At 47.9% G+C, this 18,684-nt stretch overlaps 3 protein-coding genes across 14 annotated transcripts in view; 1 reads left to right on the plus strand and 2 right to left on the minus strand.

Moving 5' to 3' along the window:
• CCDC184 (coiled-coil domain containing 184) overlaps window positions 1-3,915 on the minus strand; it is a 57,280-nt gene extending 53,365 nt beyond the window's left edge. For 5 of the 7 annotated variants that reach the window (XR_012122068.1, XR_012122067.1, XR_012122069.1 and 2 more), the window contains exons 1-2: window positions 2,563-3,834; window positions 1,469-1,567 (exon numbers count right to left, since the gene is read on the minus strand). The gene's annotated coding sequence lies outside the window, so the exon portion shown is untranslated. Of the gene's footprint in view, window positions 1-1,468; window positions 1,568-2,285 lie in introns of all 7 variants that reach the window. The other 2 variants (XM_073214871.1, XM_037009309.2) reach the window with 2 other exon arrangements.
• Window positions 3,916-4,473: 558 nt separating this feature from the next.
• Window positions 4,474-12,391, plus strand: ASB8 (ankyrin repeat and SOCS box containing 8). Of its 4 annotated transcripts, none has more exons than XM_017669885.3 (4): window positions 4,474-4,613; window positions 7,074-7,233; window positions 8,629-8,733; window positions 10,521-12,391. In XM_017669885.3, exons 2-4 carry the CDS (start codon window positions 7,105-7,107, stop codon window positions 11,151-11,153), a joined length of 867 nt encoding a protein of 288 aa, XP_017525374.1. In that variant the 5' UTR covers window positions 4,474-4,613; window positions 7,074-7,104; the 3' UTR covers window positions 11,154-12,391. The 4 variants fall into 4 exon arrangements, with proteins under 4 accessions (XP_017525374.1, XP_017525373.1, XP_036865232.1 ...); XM_017669884.3 differs by having other exon boundaries at window positions 4,478-4,613; window positions 7,070-7,233; XM_037009337.2 differs by lacking the exon at window positions 4,474-4,613 and adding an exon at window positions 4,637-5,528 and having other exon boundaries at window positions 7,070-7,233.
• Window positions 12,392-13,426: 1,035 nt separating this feature from the next.
• PFKM (phosphofructokinase, muscle) overlaps window positions 13,427-18,684 on the minus strand; it is a 37,047-nt gene continuing 31,789 nt past the window's right edge. For all 3 annotated transcript variants that reach the window (XM_017669881.2, XM_017669882.3, XM_017669883.3), the window contains 9 exons: window positions 18,442-18,512; window positions 17,961-18,048; window positions 17,733-17,885; window positions 17,106-17,270; window positions 16,055-16,116; window positions 15,718-15,829; window positions 14,364-14,463; window positions 14,180-14,285; window positions 13,427-13,955 (listed from right to left, as the gene is read on the minus strand). In XM_017669881.2, coding sequence (XP_017525370.2) covers window positions 13,811-13,955; window positions 14,180-14,285; window positions 14,364-14,463; window positions 15,718-15,829; window positions 16,055-16,116; window positions 17,106-17,270; window positions 17,733-17,885; window positions 17,961-18,048; window positions 18,442-18,512 — 1,002 coding nt within the window. In that variant the 3' untranslated portion in view covers window positions 13,427-13,810. The remainder of the gene's footprint in view (window positions 13,956-14,179; window positions 14,286-14,363; window positions 14,464-15,717; window positions 15,830-16,054; window positions 16,117-17,105; window positions 17,271-17,732; window positions 17,886-17,960; window positions 18,049-18,441; window positions 18,513-18,684) is intronic.

Here is an 18,684-nt window from a genome sequence, read left to right on the forward strand (position 1 = left end):
GCTGTACTACCTGGGTCTGGCAGGTGGCAGCAGCTGACTTCTTTCTGTATGGTACTTTTACAGGTTCTTTGTAAAGCCTCATCAGAGACCTCTCACTTGAGTCCCTTTGCAAAACAGATGCAGGGGTTTGCTGGCAACAATCTCTGTGGGTTCTAGGATTACTGTATTCATCTCTAGCTTTGGGCCACTAGGTCCTTCCACACCTCCAGACAGCCCTTTTGGATAGGCCAAAGGCAACCCCATGCTGACTGTCTACTAAATGGCCAAGATCTGTCCCAGAGACACATTACACATCTGTCATGCCTGCCTAATCTGGGAATGCTGGCAGATCCCAATGCCCCCCATCTCTGCCTTGCACTATTGCCTTCTTTAATCTTTGGGCAAAAGTAAGTGCGGTTCTCTGTGTTTTAATAACTCTCTGGTCCCACGGAAGTGACTCTTTAGGCGTGAGGAGGTTGAAGCCCCAGCACAGCTTCTCCGTCTGGGTGGGAAGGGAATGGGCACTCAACAACACAAGCATATTTCCCCCGAGGATCCTCTTCACAGACCCTCCCTCTCTATGCTCTCTGGATCTCACCCAGCACAATTGTTCTTCAACATTGACTTGCATGTGAAAACTGTTGATGTAATTATCTTTATTGCAATTACTTGAAAAATCTGTCTCTGACCCTTAACAATAGGGAAATGTATCTCTCCACGTCTGTCTTCCTTGCACTGCTGAGCAGAGCATGCAGTGAAGCAGGTTTCCGGTAAATGTTTGATGAATGTATAAATGAGCCAGTCTGAAAACTCCTCTGCTTGTGCAGCAGATCCTCAGAGACACTGAAATAATTTAATGGATGGCTTGTTTTATCACTCTGAGAGACTAATCATTCTTACAAAGATGTTGGGAATGTCCCAATTTTTATACTTTAGCATTTGCCAACCAGGAAATTTTGAGAGAAGAGACAACACAGAAAAAATATTCATCCTTATGGATAAAAATGAGAGTTCCTGTGGCCAGGATTCTCACCTGGCCGTAGTTGACTAGCTCACTGAACACCTGTGGGCAATACATGGCTGTTGACTCTATAAAAAGAGCTTCGCCCGGTGCACTGGGCGTGACACGGTGGCAGGGCTGCAAGGCTGCAGGAGAGCAGAGGCTGGAGGGTGGCAGCCCCAAGGACAGAGGCCCAGAGGACAGCTGTGCGGGACGACTGTGCGGACAGAGGGGCCCAGAGGCAGAGACCGGCTTGCTGCATGCAGACTTGCTGAGTGAACGGGATTCTAGTGACTGACCTGCCACTGTGAGAATAAAGTTGGGTATAACCCTTTCACCCCCAATTTCTTTGCTGTCATTTTCTTTGGTCACACTGACTCCATAGCGAACTTGCCCGGGGCTGAAACCCATTGGCAAGACAGTCCCTTTTCAAGAAAGGAAGAAATGGACATATAAACATGAGATAATTCAGGTTTTAAAAATACTTACGGGATATCAAATCAAGGCTTTTTTTTTTCTGAAAAAAGGCCCTTCAAAGCTGCAGGAACTGTGGATAGTATCCGAGTTCTTCACTTCAAAACCCTAAGGCTGTACAAAATGATAAAGAAACAAAAAATTAGATTAAAAATAATTGGCAAAATGTTGATTTGTTAAATATAGGTGATGGATATAAGGATATCATAATAGGATATAATCATACTATTCTAGTGTTTTGGTAAGCTTGACCATTTTTATAATATAGATAACATTTAAAAACTGAAGCTAGGAGTCAGCACTGTATTTACCCTGCTCTAGGAAGGAGGCACCAGAAGCAAAAAGGAAACAGAAGCTGTGTAGACTTTGCCATCTTCTAATTAATCCTTCACAGGTCCCACGATATGGTAGTATTCTAATAGCCATAAAGCTGTTCTTATTTGGACTAGGGAGTAAAAATTTTGGAAGTTGAAATTTTTGCTTAGGAATTAGGTAGATTCAGAATTTATAGAAATAGAAGGATATTTAAAGATTATTCCAGCCAGTTCCCTCATTTTACAAATGAGAAAACTGGTGCCCAAAGAAGTGGAATGAAGGAACTATCAGTCTCAGAACCGGGCACATGACACTGAGCAGCCAAGGCATGGAGCCTCATAGAAGGGAGCTGCCGCCCTGCAGGGGCAGTGCTTTCATCTACTGCTCCTTGGCCTCTATCATTTCTGCTGTGTACAGGGGGGGGACCTCCTCCTTTTGTTCAGAGGATTCTCTGAGACAGAGCAGTGGACCCACTAGAGCTAGACTTAAGATGAAATCCAGAGAAGCAGTTACCAACCCCTCAACAGGTCAGCTGTGAGGCTTATGCTCCACTTTGAGGAAGCTATGGGTGGCTCCAAGCAGACCACCACCTTACTCGATCTAGAGAGCGGGTGACTTAGCAGCCTGGACCGACAGCGTCGTGGGATGGAATTTACTGTGTCTCTGAGTCTTATCTCATTAATTCCCCAGCCAAGTAAGATCCAAGGGGAGATCCTCAGGGGAGAATATACCACTGGGCTATTAATGAGTCACACAGTTCTAGACCCAGGCATGGGTGTTTGAGAGGTTCTGACCTAAACGAAGTTAGGTCTGGACAAGATGTGTAGGTGGCTTTGTTTTTCCTATGATCTTCTCTGCCAGCTGCCAGAAAGTATCGTGCCCGCTTCCCGTGGGTCCAGTCGATGCGATCACAGGAGACCTGGTTCGGTTTCAATCAGCTTTAATTTCTTCTTCTCACAGGTGGTGTTACAGAAAGATTGCAGCTTGCACGCAGGCAAGTATGAGTTAGAGCTCTTTTAGTTTCTCTCTAATTTCATTCCTCTCGTCTCTACAGGATGGCTCGCTGGCTTCTGGTTCTGCTGGCTTCTCTTTTTCCCTACTACTACCACTATATATGTTTCCTAGACCAATCAAAGGGGAGAGCATGCGTGACCTTTAACTCTATTGGTGACAGGGCAGAAATCATGCAGTGTGCACGAGCAGGGAACTACTTATAAGGTCTGGGAGGGGGATTCTCCTACTCGGCAGAGCGGATGCGTGGAATGTGCCATTACCGGATGTGAGCGTCATCTTAGAAGGGCTGGGGTCCGACCTCGGCCGGGGCTCGGACCTCTACAGAAAGGACTTACGTTCACAGAACAAATCCCTCTCCACCCCTGGCCCCCACCATTTTGGATCAGCACCAACACAAGTTATCTCTTGCCTTTGTGTTTGGAGGTTCAAACGTTCTTGACGCCCTAACATTCTGGTTTAGAAGCAATGGCAGTGGGCACAGAATCAAACTGTTTCCATTTGCTGAGTTTCATGGAATGCTACAGGGTAGCTTTGCAGGTGGGCGAACCCTAGCATCCACATAATTTTATTCAGATTCCTTCAAGTAAATCTTGAATGAAACACAGTGTAGTTGATATGTAGCTTCAGATCAACTCCCCAGACTCCCTCCCAATCCAAGGTCTGCCCTGAAACCCCCTTCCACAGAGCCGCCTATGAGCAAAGCAGCCTTTAATCCAGAGGCTGGGACTGGTGGCCTGCAGGCTGAAAGTTGCCTGATTTTAAAAACGACTGGTTTGGTTGTTTGTTTATTTTAATGTGGACAATATTTGCAGTTTGGGAGGATTCACTTTTGTAGAAAAAACTTGGATTTCAGTTCTTTTGAAAAATTGGACAATCTCACCCTAGCAGAGTGGCAGGAGGTAAGAGACACAGTCCTGCATAGCACAAATCCTTTGGGTTTGGACCGCGGAGGAGGCTTGCTTCATAGCACGTTTTCCCCTCGCTGATGGGTGTGAACTACCTGGGCGGTGCTGGGCTCTCACACCCGTCAGGCTTTGTTGCTTAGGCCAAGCTTCGGGAAGCAGGTACCGGGCACTTGGTCAAATAGGCTGCTGGGTGGATCTCTGCTCGAACGGTCGGCCTGTGTGCGCCACTCTGCCCTTTCCATGAGCTGTGTACCTCTTGCTTCGCCGTGTTCACGCTTTGCTTGCAAAGCCCGTCACTCGGAGGTGTCGGCATGACTGGGCGGGAAGGGCTATCAGCATTAACTCCTTTCTCAGGCGCCCGCAACTGGGTCACACCTTTGGGGCGGTCGTTTTCATCCTTGGCACAGCTCCGTGGAGGGAGGGTGCACAGCACCCAGGAGGCGCCAGAGGAACACAGGGACGTTCCAATACAATGACCAATGCTCTAAGGCTCTTTTCTCTGCCAAGGAACTTCAGTTACTACAAGCGCAGCCTCCCGAGCAGCGGATTAATGCAGCGAGTCTGGGAGCGGCGGGCACGAGGCGCGCGGCCGCGCAGCAGAGGGAATGGACGGATCCGGCAGCGAGGCCCCGGGACGGCCGGCAGCCCCGCCCTGAGCTTTCTTCGAGGCCGAGGCCGAGAGGGCCACGCTGCGCCTGTGCGCAGGGCCTCTGGGTGAGGAGCGAGCAACCGCCTCAGCGGCCCGTCGAACGGGGACGGCTTCCCAGGTCTGCGCAGGCGCAGCCCCCTGCGGACGCCGACCGGCGCGCAGGCGCTGGCCTAGCCGCGCCTCACAGCCCGCACGCCGCGGGCCGCGGGACACAATTTCTGTTTCCGGGTCACGCGTTGACAGCTGCTGTCTCCGCCCCGCTCAGCCCCGCGGCCCGGTGAGTGCGGCCCTCGCGGCGGGTACACCTGCCCCGGGCACCCTCGCCCGGGCCACCACGCCCAGCAGTGCTTCCTCCGCTTCCCTCAGGCTGAGACGTAGCTCCGGGCCCGGGGAGGTCCGGGAGGGAGTCGGTCGGACTCGGGGCTCTCCAAGCGCGCACTGAGCGACCGCCGTGCGGGGCCGGCCCCGGGAGGCCTTCGGGGTTGCTGCGGTCTTTAGGAAGACCAAGCAGAGAGCGCCGGCACACGTTCTCGCTCGATGCCCTTGCCCTTGGCCCCTCGGCGGGATGGAGCTCGGCGAGTCCGACCGGCAGGCGCGGCGGGGCTGGGGACTGTCGCCGCTTCCTCACTCTGCTCCTTGCTTCGCAGTGAAACCTCTTGTTTTCTTTGGATCGGAAGCGACAGCGAGGGAGGGAGAGAGGGCTTTCAGCTCCAGCAGAGGAAAGAGGCCGCTTGGGGCAAACCGCACGGGGCTGCTGTCCAGAGAGAGGCCGAGTTTAGATTTCCTTGACCCTTCTTGACAGTGAATGTGGTCAGTCTGCCGCCAAGCTTCTCTCTTCACCAGCTTAGAGGCGGCAGCCGAGAACCACTAGTCATATGCTGAGTTAGGAGTTATTAGCCTAGAGTCCAAGAGCGCCCCGAAAATGACTGCAGGTTTTAGTTCCTTCAGACTGGCTCAGAAATGGTTAATAGAACCACTACAGTCTAAGCCCTACACTTTAGATGCGCTTGTCTTCTGCCCCCATTCTTGGAATCGCCGACTCAAATGCACCTGTCTTCTTTTTCCTTTTTCTTTGCAGCAAAGAAGTGTGAGATACAAACCCTTGTTTCTGAGTTTAGTGGCTATTGGAGAGACTAAAACATATGCAAGCTAAACTGTCCAGCAAATTTCAGAGACACATGTAAACAAATGTGTAAGCTTATTCATTCATAATGAATTGAAGTAGGGGAGAAAATACCCAATTTTAATCATCGATACCTTTGAATTGAATTTTAAACTTCATTCTGTTCATTAGTACTTTATATACCTTAGACAAAAATAGCTACTGATTAGCAAGATTGAACTATTAAGAGTTTATAGGATATTACATAGTGTATAAGGGGATACTCCTTCACAAAACCAAAGCAAAAAGTACATAGTATGAAAAGACCAAAATAATTTTAGGATTTTTCCCTTAGTAATCATCATATGTGTAATGTGTTTAATTATATCAAGTCTTGCATTTTTTTAGGATCCAAACTAATAAGTTTTATATTAGCTCAAGTATTTATGGAGAACCTGCCATATGCCAAGCACTATTGAAAATACTACTGTATTTACCTCCAAGTTTAAAAAGTATAGTTTAATAAGAACAGGGATTCTCTCACCTAGAGAGCTGATGCTGTATGCTATATTTTCTCTACATTTTTTAATATATGCTTTTTCGTAGAAATGCTCCACGTTGTTTGCTATAATTTTGTAGGGTCCCCAACTAGTAGATGGCTCTTATACAGCCAAAATTTTCATCATAGTTGGATTTAAGTATGTTGCATTATTTGCTTCATCCATCCCAGAACTCTTTATCATGTCGTGGTTCCAGCATACATTTACTCCAGTCTATCTCTCAGTTGTCATGAACAGCCAATTATTAAATTTTAAAATTCATTTCTCTTAAATCTTCTGGTTTTCCTACAGCTGCAAGCATATGTCACTGAACTTTGAATTTTTTTCTAATTTTATATAGATGATGCCAGAGTAATTATAGTTTTGCTTTCCTTATTTTAGAATATTACTTCAAATATTTCCCTTTTTTTTTTTCCTTTGCTGAAGACATTTTAAAGCGTTTCACAGACACCATGTCTTTATTAACAGGTGTATTTGCTCCAGAGCCTTTTCCCTCTTTTTGGGCAGATAATGATCACTTCTATACACTTTAATAAGCCAGTCACCAATTTTTTTTTTTGTAAAATTCTGTGGCTGGTCTTCCCTGGGCAAAAAAAAGAAGACAAGGACCTTGCCTTCCAACTGATTACAAGTATAGATGGTGCAGCAGTTTGAATACAACCATGCTGTGAGGCCAAATGCAACAAATAACCAAAGTGGTGCTGATACCAATGACCACAAAATCCAGAGAAGGAAAAAAGGTTTTTTGGCATCTTTAGCCTTTCAGAATTCCCCTTCCTTGCCTAATCTTGTTTGTAAACCACACAGAGCTCCATGGGGGCCTTGGGGCTTCTTGGGGAAATCCCATGCTAGACTAGGTCAGAGAACAGAACTGAGAGTCAGAGCATTTGCATCCAGGTTTAACCAGCTCCCTAAGCAATTATTATAATCTACTACTTTATGCTTAAGAAAATGTAATCATTAATGTCTTTGAAGTCTGCTTTTATTATTGGGAAGGCCTCAGAGGACTCCTAATCCTAAGGACAGGTATGCTCAGTGATATTGTGAATGCCTTAAACTTCTTTGTTTCAGGCAGTTTGGAGCATGTGAACGTACTCTGAGCCTTGATGAGTTCCAGTATGTGGTATATTATGCAGAGCATTCAGAGCAAATACTCTCTGTCAGAGCGCTTAATCCGAACAATCGCTGCCATTCGTTCCTTCCCGCATGACAACGTAGAGGATCTCATCAGAGGGGTGAGTGTGCTGTTATTGATGAGAGTCTTTTGGGAGAGAAGCAGGAAAGTTCCTGGGAATCCTAATAGATTATTACAGATTTGAAGCTTTGACTCAGCACAAGATCACAAGGAGTTGTTACAGTCTTCTTAAATATATTAACTTGAGCACTAAAATGTATCTTCCCTGTGTTTTGCTTCTCTTCCTTCCTCCCTTTCACTTTGTGCATCTGATACCTTTATTTCAGGCAGTATGTTCTAGATAATCCTAGTCTCATGTTTTTTATAAAATTTCTGTCTGGATATGGCACTTATGGGATCCAGCAAGCTCAAAGTCTTCCACACATGTACTATAGAGGGGAAGGAGGCAAGCAAAGCAGAAGTGGTTTTCAAATCCTTGTCGTTTATAGTAATTACATGGAGAGCTACCACTTGTCTTCTGTCTTCACAACAGCTACCACTTCTTGTTCTGTAGAGAGTATCAACCCTTAAAATGCATGGTGGCTTTTGACTTAAGAAACACCTTAACTGGTATCTAACCACTGCTTTCAGTATTTCTGTCTTATGACTAGGTTCCTAGGTCTTTGATACCTTTCTCTGTATATTATTCCTGTTGAGGAAAAGTTATAGGGTAATTTTTTGATTGCTGGAAAATGCATCCAAATAGTTACTTCTATACATTCTTTTAAACAATTTTAGCATCTTTATCGACAGCCTGGTGCTCTAGCTGCTTCAGAGTTGTGCACAGAAAAAGTCATACATCATTAGCATTAGCTTGTTCTCAGCAGAAGTGGTATCAAAAGACCCAGCAGTAGAAACTTTGTCACGTTCCAAGTCTAGCTCTACTGCGGAGCCATGCAGTAGACTGACTGCGGAATCTGCACCTCCTTTATCAGACTTGAAATAGACATACAAGCAGGGACTAGATGGCAGGGAATGCTGACACTAAAAGGCTGCTTTGGAGAGGTTTAAAAACAAAAAGGTAATGTTAAAATGACCTCACTAGTAGTGAGGCAAAAAGAGCATGACAGTTCCTTGGTTTCAGTCTGACGGATTCATCATCCTGGTCTTTTCAGAGCATCATGGCCATAGGTATACTGCCTTTCCAGCTTTACTGCCTGATAATAAGGTTACCACTGCTTCTACCAAAAGGTTATGTCCTTAGTGATGTCCAAATGACCATCTGGCAGGCCACCTTGTGGATAAACCTAATAACTTGATCTAAGGAATTGACAGTTCCTTTCATTCATCTTCAGTGTGTTCTCTTGGTTTGGATATTGAGCAGTATAATACCCAAATTATTGTTTAATCGGAATAGAACAGGGTCCAATTGCATGTTTACAGTACAGCCAGAGTTAGAACTCCCTTCCGTCCTGAGTCTTGTCTGTACACTGATTGGCGTTTCCTCCGCCCGCAGGGAGCGGATGTGAACTGCACCCATGGCACACTGAAACCCCTGCACTGTGCCTGCATGGTGTCGGATGCTGATTGTGTGGAGTTACTCCTGGAAAAAGGGGCTGAGGTAATGTTTTTAACACTGTCACATTAATGATTCCCTAAAACTTCAGCTTCACATTTTCTTTAAATTCCTTGTCTCTTTTCCCATCTCTTATGCTTTCTAGCTCATGGTAACATTGGCATAGCCAATAGTAAAAGCAAAATATAATGGTAAATACATGAAATGATTGTAAGGATTCCATTCCTTTGTCTTTCACCCTTAAGCTGTCCAACGTCAGGAAAAGGGAATTTTATTTCCTCTCTCCCAGCCAACCTCTGTTCTGCATAGTTCCAGTTAGTCCTCTTGCTGCCTGTTGACTTCAGGAGCTGTAAGGTCAGAGGCTCATTTACTCTGATTAAATCTAAATTATAAGAGACCTGCTCTCAGACACATACTTCTAATACCACCTAATAACATGGTCAGTGGGAGATAAATATTATTAGGCAATCCCTGTCTCAGGATTGGGCTACTTGTGCTATATCTACCCACTGTTTTATTTTCCATTTTAGTGTATCTTGTTCCTGTCTTCTTTCTAAAGTGAGTATCTTAAGATAAAAACGTAGATTAATTATGTTGGCATTAGCAAGAAGCAGCATAGTATAATAAGTGATTAAAAAAATAGACTGTGGAGCCAGATTTCATGTACTTGAATTCCAGCTCTCTCACTTTCAGCTGTGTCATTTTGAACAAATTACTTAACCTTTCTTTGCCTCAGTTTCCCCATCTGTAAAATGGGGGTGGTAATGATATATTCTTTGTAAGGTTGTGAAGTGTTCAGCACACAGGCATGTAGTAATTACTAAGTAAATGCTTGTTAAATAAATTATTTGTTTTGACTATTTGTGAGCAGCTGTGAAGGTGCAAATGCTGAGGTGCAAACTTGAATCAGACATGCGGTAAAGCGGATGTACTGGCCCCAGACTGCCTGGGCAGGCAGCCTGGGGGCAGCCCCAAGATCCTTATCACCACACAGCCTTGTTGTTCTCCATGTGTCATTATCCCATCCTGTTGCTGTGTGACCCTGAAATGAAAGCCAGTAGCTGTCAATGCTGAAAGTGAAAATATCCTGGAAAAAAGACAGTTTTTAGCCAAATAGAAAGTTAACTTGATAAAATGTTTTCCTTTATTGCATTTTATGGGGGGAAATTTGGGTTTTGAATCTTTGTAGCCTTCAGAAATTATAGTGATGCTGATTTTTAGCAAGCTAGCTGCTTTTTCAGCATTAGAAGATTTGTGCTTTTTCCTCCACATGCTCCCATCCAGGTTCTCCTGGGACCCCACTGCATGTTTTTGCGAGGGGCTTCTCCATGCACTTAAAGAATACAGCAAAGCTAAGTGGGCGGCAGGGCTGTGGCCTCGTTGTTTTCAGTCTGGTTGCCACCAGCCCCAGGATGACATGAGCCGGGGTAACTAAAATAAGGCCCTTAATCTGGCTGAAGTTGGTTTCCAGTAAATGTCTTCCAAAATAGGTACAAGGACTTAGACTTCACCTCTCTTTCTTTGACCCTGACTCTGTGGTAGAGAGTCTAGTGAAAAGTAAATAAGAACATAGCAGCAAAAACCTAAGTAATGCAAGCCAGCTAACCAATGCCTGTAATGGAGTATTGGTTGTTTGGGGCCAGTTCTTTTCCTATTTGCGCCTAAGCTCCTGTTATGTTTCTGTCTTGATTACCGAGACTCTCTCTGGGAATTGCTTATTGACCCTTATGTTCATAGCCAAGGTAGTGGATAAGCACATGCAAGCTTCTTTGCCTACCTGTCCTCTTGTCAGTAGTTTACCTACTGTAATTATAGTTCCTCCTTCTTCACAGGTGAATGCCCTGGATGGTTACAACCGAACAGCCCTCCACTATGCAGCTGAGAAAGATGAGGCTTGTGTAGAAGTCCTATTGGAGTATGGTGCAAACCCCAATGCCCTGGATGGCAACCGAGACACCCCACTGCACTGGGCAGCCTTTAAGAACAATGCTGAGTGTGTTCGGGCCCTCCTAGAGAGTGGGGCTTCTGTCAATGCCCTGGATTACAACAATGACACCCCGCTCAGCTGGGCTGCCATGAAAGGCAATCTGGAGAGCATCAGCATCCTTCTTGATTATGGGGCAGAGGTCAGAGTCATCAACCTAAAAGGTCAGACACCCATCTCCCGCCTGGTGGCTCTGCTGGTCAGGGGACTTGGGACCGAGAAAGAGGATTCTTGCTTTGAGCTCCTCCACAGAGCTGTTGGACACTTTGAATTAAGGAAAAATGGCACCATGCCACGAGAAGTGGCCAGAGACCAGCAGCTATGTGAAAAGCTGACTGTTCTATGCTCAGCCCCAGGAACTCTAAAAACACTCTCTCGCTATGCTGTGCGCCGTAGCCTGGGACTCCAGTATCTGCCAGATGCCGTGAAGGGCCTTCCACTACCAGCTTCTCTGAAGGGATACCTGTTACTTGTGGAATAGCCTGGAGGAGACACTTGCACCTTCAGGTAGGAGGCTCTGGGTGAGCTTTCTGCCTGCAGTGCCATCTCTGCCTCGGAGAACAGAAGCAGTTGTCCCTGTTGTGGTTTATGTTTTGAGGCAACATGTCACACAGTAACCTCTACGGCACCCTCCCTCCCCAAACCAAACCACCAAACAAAAACAAATCACTCACTTTTGTTTTCTGTTTATTGCTTAATTGGCTTTCATTACTGTACCCTGCAAAAGAAGAGCCCCTCCCTGCCCTTTAGAGAAAAGGTCCATAGTGCAACTACATTTCTCTAGGAAGATGAAGAGTATTAAAGGATGTTTGTTTGGTTTTCCTTTGGAGCCATGATTAACATTTTGGGAGAATCCCTCTAGAAGCATCTTACTGATCTATAAAGAGGCTTAAGGAAATCCCAGCTTACTACTGTGGCCCAAAGATGAACATACTACAGGCTCGGACGGTGTGCAGACCTTGAGCTGGGCTGGATGAGACTCCTAGGGCTCTGCCATGGGGCACTCAGAAGGGACGGCCCGTTCTTGCCACCAAAGGGAACAGCAGCCTTTGCCCCTTTCCCACAGGTGTGCTGGAGGGTTACAGCAGCTCAGCCGTGTTGTCAGAAAGGCGGCCTTGCTGCTTCGCACATAATAGCAGGTTCCAAGCAGTAGGAACTAAATGTCCTAAGAACTTCTTTCAGTGCGGTTCTCTCTCTCTAATGAGCTCAGCATTCCCTGCACCTTGGACAGAGGTGTTTGCTCTAGGAGGGGAAGAGAAGGGCTGGCTGCCCTTTCCTGAGGGTCTCTATTCCCCTAGGAAGTTCGTGCTGCTCAGTTTGGAGTTATTTTTCTTTCAGTTGTTTGGGAAACTTTGCTTTTCCCAGATGGACACTAGACACTGTTGGAGTTGGGGGAGCAGGGCAGTGGGGTCAGTATAAGAGCTACTTTTGAGATGACCCACCTACCTATAAAAGATGACTTGGTGAACAGCACTGGCTCAACAGTACCCTTTTTGCTTATGTTCCTACCTAAACTAAATCAAGTTGTTACTGATCTTAGATGCCCTATGCAAATTTGAAAACCCTTTTTAAAAAAACTGATTGGGAACTCCGCGATCAAAATGAACGGGCTCTGCTGACACAGCTAACTAGGAAAAGCATGTCGGCTTTGCCCTTTTGCTGTTGTTTTCTTGCTCTCTTAAAAACAAAAAGAAATAAACAGTTCTCCAAGCAAGTCTGGCAATTTCTACTGTTGCTACTTTTTATATTGTTTAACCACCCTGAGCCCTAGTGTCATCTCTGAAATGGGGCTGTCATCACCCCTCCCCATAGGCTGTTTTGATGATTCCGTGATCATGGTGCTTGATATTTATTGTTAATCTTCCCCTTAAAGGCTGCTTTAATGCTGGACTCTACCAAGCCTTTCCAGTCACTATTGAATAGAACCCTTTTCAGGCATAGAGGTAATACTTCGGACAGCCAGCAAAAGTGATATACTAAAATAATCCCTTCCTCTATCCCTGGTAAAGCCTTGAGCCTCTTTCCTGCTACATCAAGTGAGGAAACTTTGTGTTGGGAGGAATACATATGCCTGTGCTGAAAGATGGGATCTGGTTATTGGAAGCTAATGAGACCTGGCATTGACAGGGCGCCATCCTGTCAGTTTGGGCAAAAGACCACCTGTATCACACAGGTACTTGCTAATGAGGAGGCAGCTGCTGTTATGGAACGGAACCAATCAACTGCATAAGAACTGACAACTTTCCAAAGCAGCTTTTCAACTAACTCACCGAACCAGGGCCATGACTGAGTGACTGTTTCCCAGGCTTTCAAAATGTACCTGTTTCCCCACAGTGGAATCTGGTTTTCATCCAGGAAGGAGTACAAGGGAAAAGCTGAGAAGGAAGGAAGAACCCTGGGATGTCAAAGGAAGAGGAGAGAGCACTGAACAGCTGGAAAAAAGCAACCCTGGTTAATGGGTATATGACCAAGAGGTGGAACACAACTTTATATGTAAGGGAGACAGGAGTGTTCTGCTGGCTGCAGAGGGCACAGGAGGGACTGGTGTGGGATGAGGGTCAGAACCAGTGTGCTGGGTCCTAGGACCCTATATCCAGAGCCTAGAGGTGCTGCAGAAAAGCAATCCAGAAGGTAGAAATACATGGGTGATCACATGGGCTGCATTTTCCCAGATGTCTGTTGCAGCAGAGTCTGGTGTGTAGGGCTGACAGTACCACATTCCACATGTGAAGACGGTAACATGAAAACCACGTGCACAGTGACGAGTTGGCATTTATTAGTGTAGTTAGTGTTTGTCACTGTAGTAAAAGCAGCAGAGGGACCAAGGCTCTATTGTCACAAAGGAATAAATAAAGCCTATTTTTAGGAAAGTTCCGAGTCACTGAAGTTTAGCAGTGGCACCGGAGCAGCGCAGCCTGTGCAACAGGTGAAATAGGCAGAAACCATGATAACCCCCTAGAAGCAGCCCCACTCACCGCCCCTGCTCCAGCCCCTGGCCAAAGGTGACTATGGCTGCAGTTACCGAAGAAAAGGAAACCTAGTGAAATGTGAGCTAAAACACTTTGAGTACATGGACTTGGATCTGTCTGGGTGAAAAGACCACGACCAGACACTCCATGCCCCTCACTCCAGAGAGGCTTAGATGGCAGCCTCTCCAGACCTCTTCCGGCTGATGTGCTCCAGGTGAGCGTGCTCAGAGGTGTCCAAGTCAATCTCGTACTTGGCCAGGATTTTGAGGATGGGCCTCAGCTTCAGCCACCACTGTTCCTTAGGGATGCGGTGCCTGCAGAGGAATGAGGCACATGATGACCGAATCTGTGGGCACCCCAGTCAATTTCCAGCAAAGGCTCAGTGAGACACTGAGCAAAAAAGGTTGGATTTTAGGGCATGGGCATCAGATGGGAAGGTGACATGAGTGGTGTCACTCCTACACCTGTGAGCAAGCTGGAAAGAGCAGATGCTGAAACTGCCAGGGAGGGAACCACTCCACGGAGCAGGTGGACTCACTCAAAATCCGTCTGGTCCTTCAGCTCCGTCACTGGTTGAAACACCAGGGCCCTCTTACGCATCCCTAGAACGCAGCCCGAGTCTGGGGTGTTGGCAAAGATCCGCCCTGCAGTAAGGGATGTTCAGTCAGCTCTATCCCGGGGGACCAGCCTCTATCGAGGGACTGACCTCTTAGCCCACCTACCATTACGGTAACTCTCTTTGATTTTCCCTGACATCCAGTTCATAGCCTTGGCGCCCATCTTAGTGGCAAAATTCCTGTCAAATGGAGTTGGGCTCCCACCCTGGAAAGAGAATCATAAAAAGTACAGGAAGGACTCTAATGAAGTGGGAGAGATATCTGAATACATAGGGAAAAAGGAGAAAAAAAGGCCCTGAGTTTACAGCCAGGAACAGGAGTCCAGAAATATGTGGCCATTTGTCAGGTGTAAGAGTAGCTAATGAGTTACAGGAAATGATTATAGTCTCACAATTGCTCCACAGCCACTAGATCCTGTTCATTTACTTCTAGGCTTACTTGTTGCTTGGCCACACTTCCCTGCCCCTCTGGCAGCCTGGCGGCTTCAGTCAGTCACTGTCACTGATCGCACTAAGTGTTCCTTGTGACCATTTGGATGACCTTAGCGGCACCTCAGAAAAATATGTACCTTTTCTATGAACTAAGCAAAGTAGGTGGGAAGGTGGGAAGGAAGGAAAGCCATGAAACAGGTCTTCATCTTCATCCAATGGGGCCCAACTCCTACAGGGGTGAGGAAGCTCATTCAAACTGAGATGTTGGGAATTCATTTGTGGGTAGAGAAAGGTCAAAGGTCGATGCTCAAGAGGGATCAGCTGGAGCCATTTGGGATGGAGAGGCCTAATACCACCAGGTACCATGCCCACCCTGGGTGGGGACTCATTGTTGGGGGGTAGAAAAGAACTCCTTTCCCCTTGTAACTGTAGCTGGCGGAGATGGAGCCCAACACAAGTTCTTGTTTGCACTCCACGGGTTCCCTACAAAGGGCAGCACAGAGTGGTTGGTGGGCACTGGGCTAGGCTTTCTGCCTCGTGCCCAAGCTTGATGAGTGGCCCCAAGAAAATTCTTTCTCCTCTCTGGGCCTCATTTCCTTTATCTGAATGAATTGGTGGTTCTCAACTGGAGACAACTTTGTTCCTCAGGGGACATTTGGCAATATCTGCTGACATTTTTTAGTTGCTACCACTTGGGAGGGGGTGCTACTGGCATCTAGTGGGTGGAGTCCAGGGATGCTGCTAAGCCATTCCACAATGCACAGAACAGCCCCTGTGACAGAACTATCCAGCCCTGAATAGCAATGGTGCAGAGGTTGGAAACCCTGTCCCAAATGAAGATGGATGAACCACATCATCTCTAAGGCCATTTCTAGGGTAAAGATGTTTTGACTCTGAAAACAGAAAATCCCTGTAACAGATGGCAGGCTCATGCCCTCAGGAGGCACTGACAGCCTTCAGCAGATCAGAGGCCAAGGGGAGACTCGGTGGATGTTTGGGGCTGGGGCACGACAGGTGTCTTTCCCTACCTGCTGCATGTGGCCAAGCACGTTCTTCCTGCTGTCAAAGACGCCCTTGCCCTCCTCAGAGTACAGGTTGAAAATGAAGTCAGTGGTATAGTTCTCATTGCACTTCTCATTCCTGCCGGGTAGAGACCAGGCACCGGTGACCTGCACTGTCACCCCACTCCCGCCACCCCTTTCTGCCTGTGCAGGCTGCTGTTTCCCTGCTTATCTCCCCCGTGGTTCAGGTTCTCTCCCTGAACACCCGCAGATTCCTCAGGTTGTCCCAACCATGGATCTACTCTCGGGGCTGGGGCCAAACCTGACCTTTTCTCTTCACTCAGGAACAAACTGGATGAGCTACCTTAACACCAAGCCCCTTTTCACAGTTGTTTTCATCTTTTGCACCAGATGTTCAACGTTGGCCTGAAAATAAAAAAGTAAATCCTAAGCCCAGCTGGAAGTGGATGAGGTCGGGTGGGCACATGGATCTCTTCCTTCTCGCCAGGCCTTTCCAGGGAAGGAGGGGAGAGAGTTCATAATCCTGGGCCTGACTGTGCCTGATCCCTTCAAGGAGCTGAGTGCAGACCGTGAATGGAGACGCCCAATGGGACAGGTGCATTGCAGGAGTCAGGGACAGCTTGGGGAACTGTCGGTTCGCAGTCCCTTCCCAGGGCTTTCTGGTTCCCCTTCCCTCAGAAGGCTGGCTCTGCTCAGCATCGGTCTCTAAATGGGTTTCCTGCATGTACAGAGGAATTCCCCTGGGAGGAACCAGGCCCTTCACTTGGTCTTCGAGTGCACAGGGGGGGAAATACCCCCACCTGTACTCCTAGGGGGGCACTGGCGGGTCCTGGGCCTGGGAGTCCCCACGGCTGCTGCCCTTCCATGTGGTGGCTCTCTGCCTCCGGTGAGCTGGGATCTTAGAGAGTAAGGATCACATGGTGCTTGTGAAAATGGAGTCAGAGCCCCACCCTGGAGGGGAAAGGGGTCCCTCTCAGAAATGCAGTGAGAAGAATCCATTTTGGCAGCTAGGGAAATTGGGGGTGGGGGTGATGCGGTAGGAAGATCTCTGACTTTCTCAACCTGTTAAACCACCTACTCACTTATGAATGTAGAAAAGATTTTTGACTTCTCTAAACCTTTCTTATCTGTAATATGGAGATAATATCTTCCTTACATGTCTGTTGTGAAGATAAAATGCAAAAGCACATTTAAGGGCTTAGTAACGTGCCACCCTCCAAAGGAATGCTCCAACAGGAACCATGGGCATGTGTGTGTGACCCACAGAACAGCCGCTTGGGTGCACATGCCAGTGCCCTCACAGGGCTCCACAGGCAGCTGTGCCCTCGCCTTGAGCTCTCACGACTTGGGGGCCGTGGGGACAGCTAGCTGGCAGGCTCTGGATAGCCGTCTACCTGCAGGTCTCGGATGGTGAAGGGCTCCTCAAAAATGTAGGCAGCATCAGCCCCAGCCGCCAGCCCCGCCATGGTGGCCAGGTAGCCGCAGTAGCCGCCCATAGTTTCGATAATAAACACCCGGCGCTTGGTGCCAGCTGCTGACTGCTTGATGCGGTCACAGGTCTGCAGAGACAACGGGCCACTGTTAGAAAGACACGGATATGACTCTGGTCTCTTCTCTGGCCCTTGCCATCCCCAATTCTGGAACTACACCTCCCCAAGCCTGCAGGTCCCCTTCGCCTCAAGACCCTGCCTTCAGGGATGGTGGGCACCTTTGCCCCCACACTACGGACTCCTCTCCTGGGAAGGAAGTTATATGTAACCCTTTCTGTGGCTCAGAGGGAAGTTAGGCTGTGTGACCTCAGGAAGAGAAGAGAAGTATGCAGAACACTGGTGCCTTCTAGGCTGGGGCACTCAGCACGTGAGAATCATCATGTGTAAAATCTGTGTGAAAACCTGGGCTTGAAGGAGCATTTTTCAAACACTGTCACCAGGTTGATACAGGAAGAGTAGCTCACTGCTGAGGAGCAGGCTCAGCCCAGGGAGCAGAGACCCGGTGGCCGGCACGGGACGCAGTGGCCTCACCGTGCAGATGGTGTTGAGTGCCGTGTCGGCCCCCACGCTGAAGTCAGAGCCAGGCACGTTGTTGGAGACCGTGGCGGGGATGACCACAAATGGGATGCAGAGCTCATCGAACTGCTTCCTGCCCTCCATCAGCTCCAGGCCCCCTGTGTAGGCCTGAGAAGAGAGCAGCAGGGCGGAGTGAGGGAAAGGGAAAGGTGGGAGGGGAAGAGAAGCAGCAGGGGTGCGCACCTCAAAGCCCCCGATGATGACGAGGCCCTGAATGTTGAACTTCGTGATGTTGGCACTGATCTGTTCGAAGCTCTTTTTGGGTAGAGTCCTAGTCGATTGGGGGTGGGGAGTGGAGGGTGAGGTAATGGAATTGGGGGAAGAGACAGCAAAATTGAGGGAGAGAAAAGGGAGAGAGAGCAAAATTCAGGGAGAGAAAAGCTAGAATTACAAGGAGCCATATTTAGACTCTCTTGACCTGCATCCCTTCCCTACCCCACCCCTCACCCTGTACAAAGATACACCCTGGGGCTCTAAGTTGCCAGAGCTGCTGACAGATGTTTGGATGGGCATGTCGGCCCTCATGGAAGCAACTGTGAGCTGGGTGGCAGAGGGCCTAGACAGCAGCGATGTCCAAGCAGACCTGGCCTAGAGAACTAGTACCCACATCCCAAGGGACACCTCAGAGGTGACTAGGAAGAAATGCTCCTGTAATGCCACTTACCTTTTAGTCCCAAGCTTAGAACCACCTTGGCCAGTCCAGCCCCCAACATAGCTCCAGCCAGCTTCCTCAATCTGCAGGGAAGGGTGACAGGGCCGCACTGTGGACTGACACCACTTCGTGAGCTCTCGCCCCACCTGACACCCCCAATTGGAAGAGGAACACCAGGCACTGGCTTTTTCCCACCTCGCAATGTCTTCTACCCTTATTGCTCATTCACAAATATTAAGCACCTACTAAAGCCTG

Source organism: Manis javanica, chromosome 10 (assembly GCF_040802235.1).
Source record: "Manis javanica isolate MJ-LG chromosome 10, MJ_LKY, whole genome shotgun sequence".
NCBI lineage: Eukaryota > Metazoa > Chordata > Mammalia > Pholidota > Manidae > Manis > Manis javanica.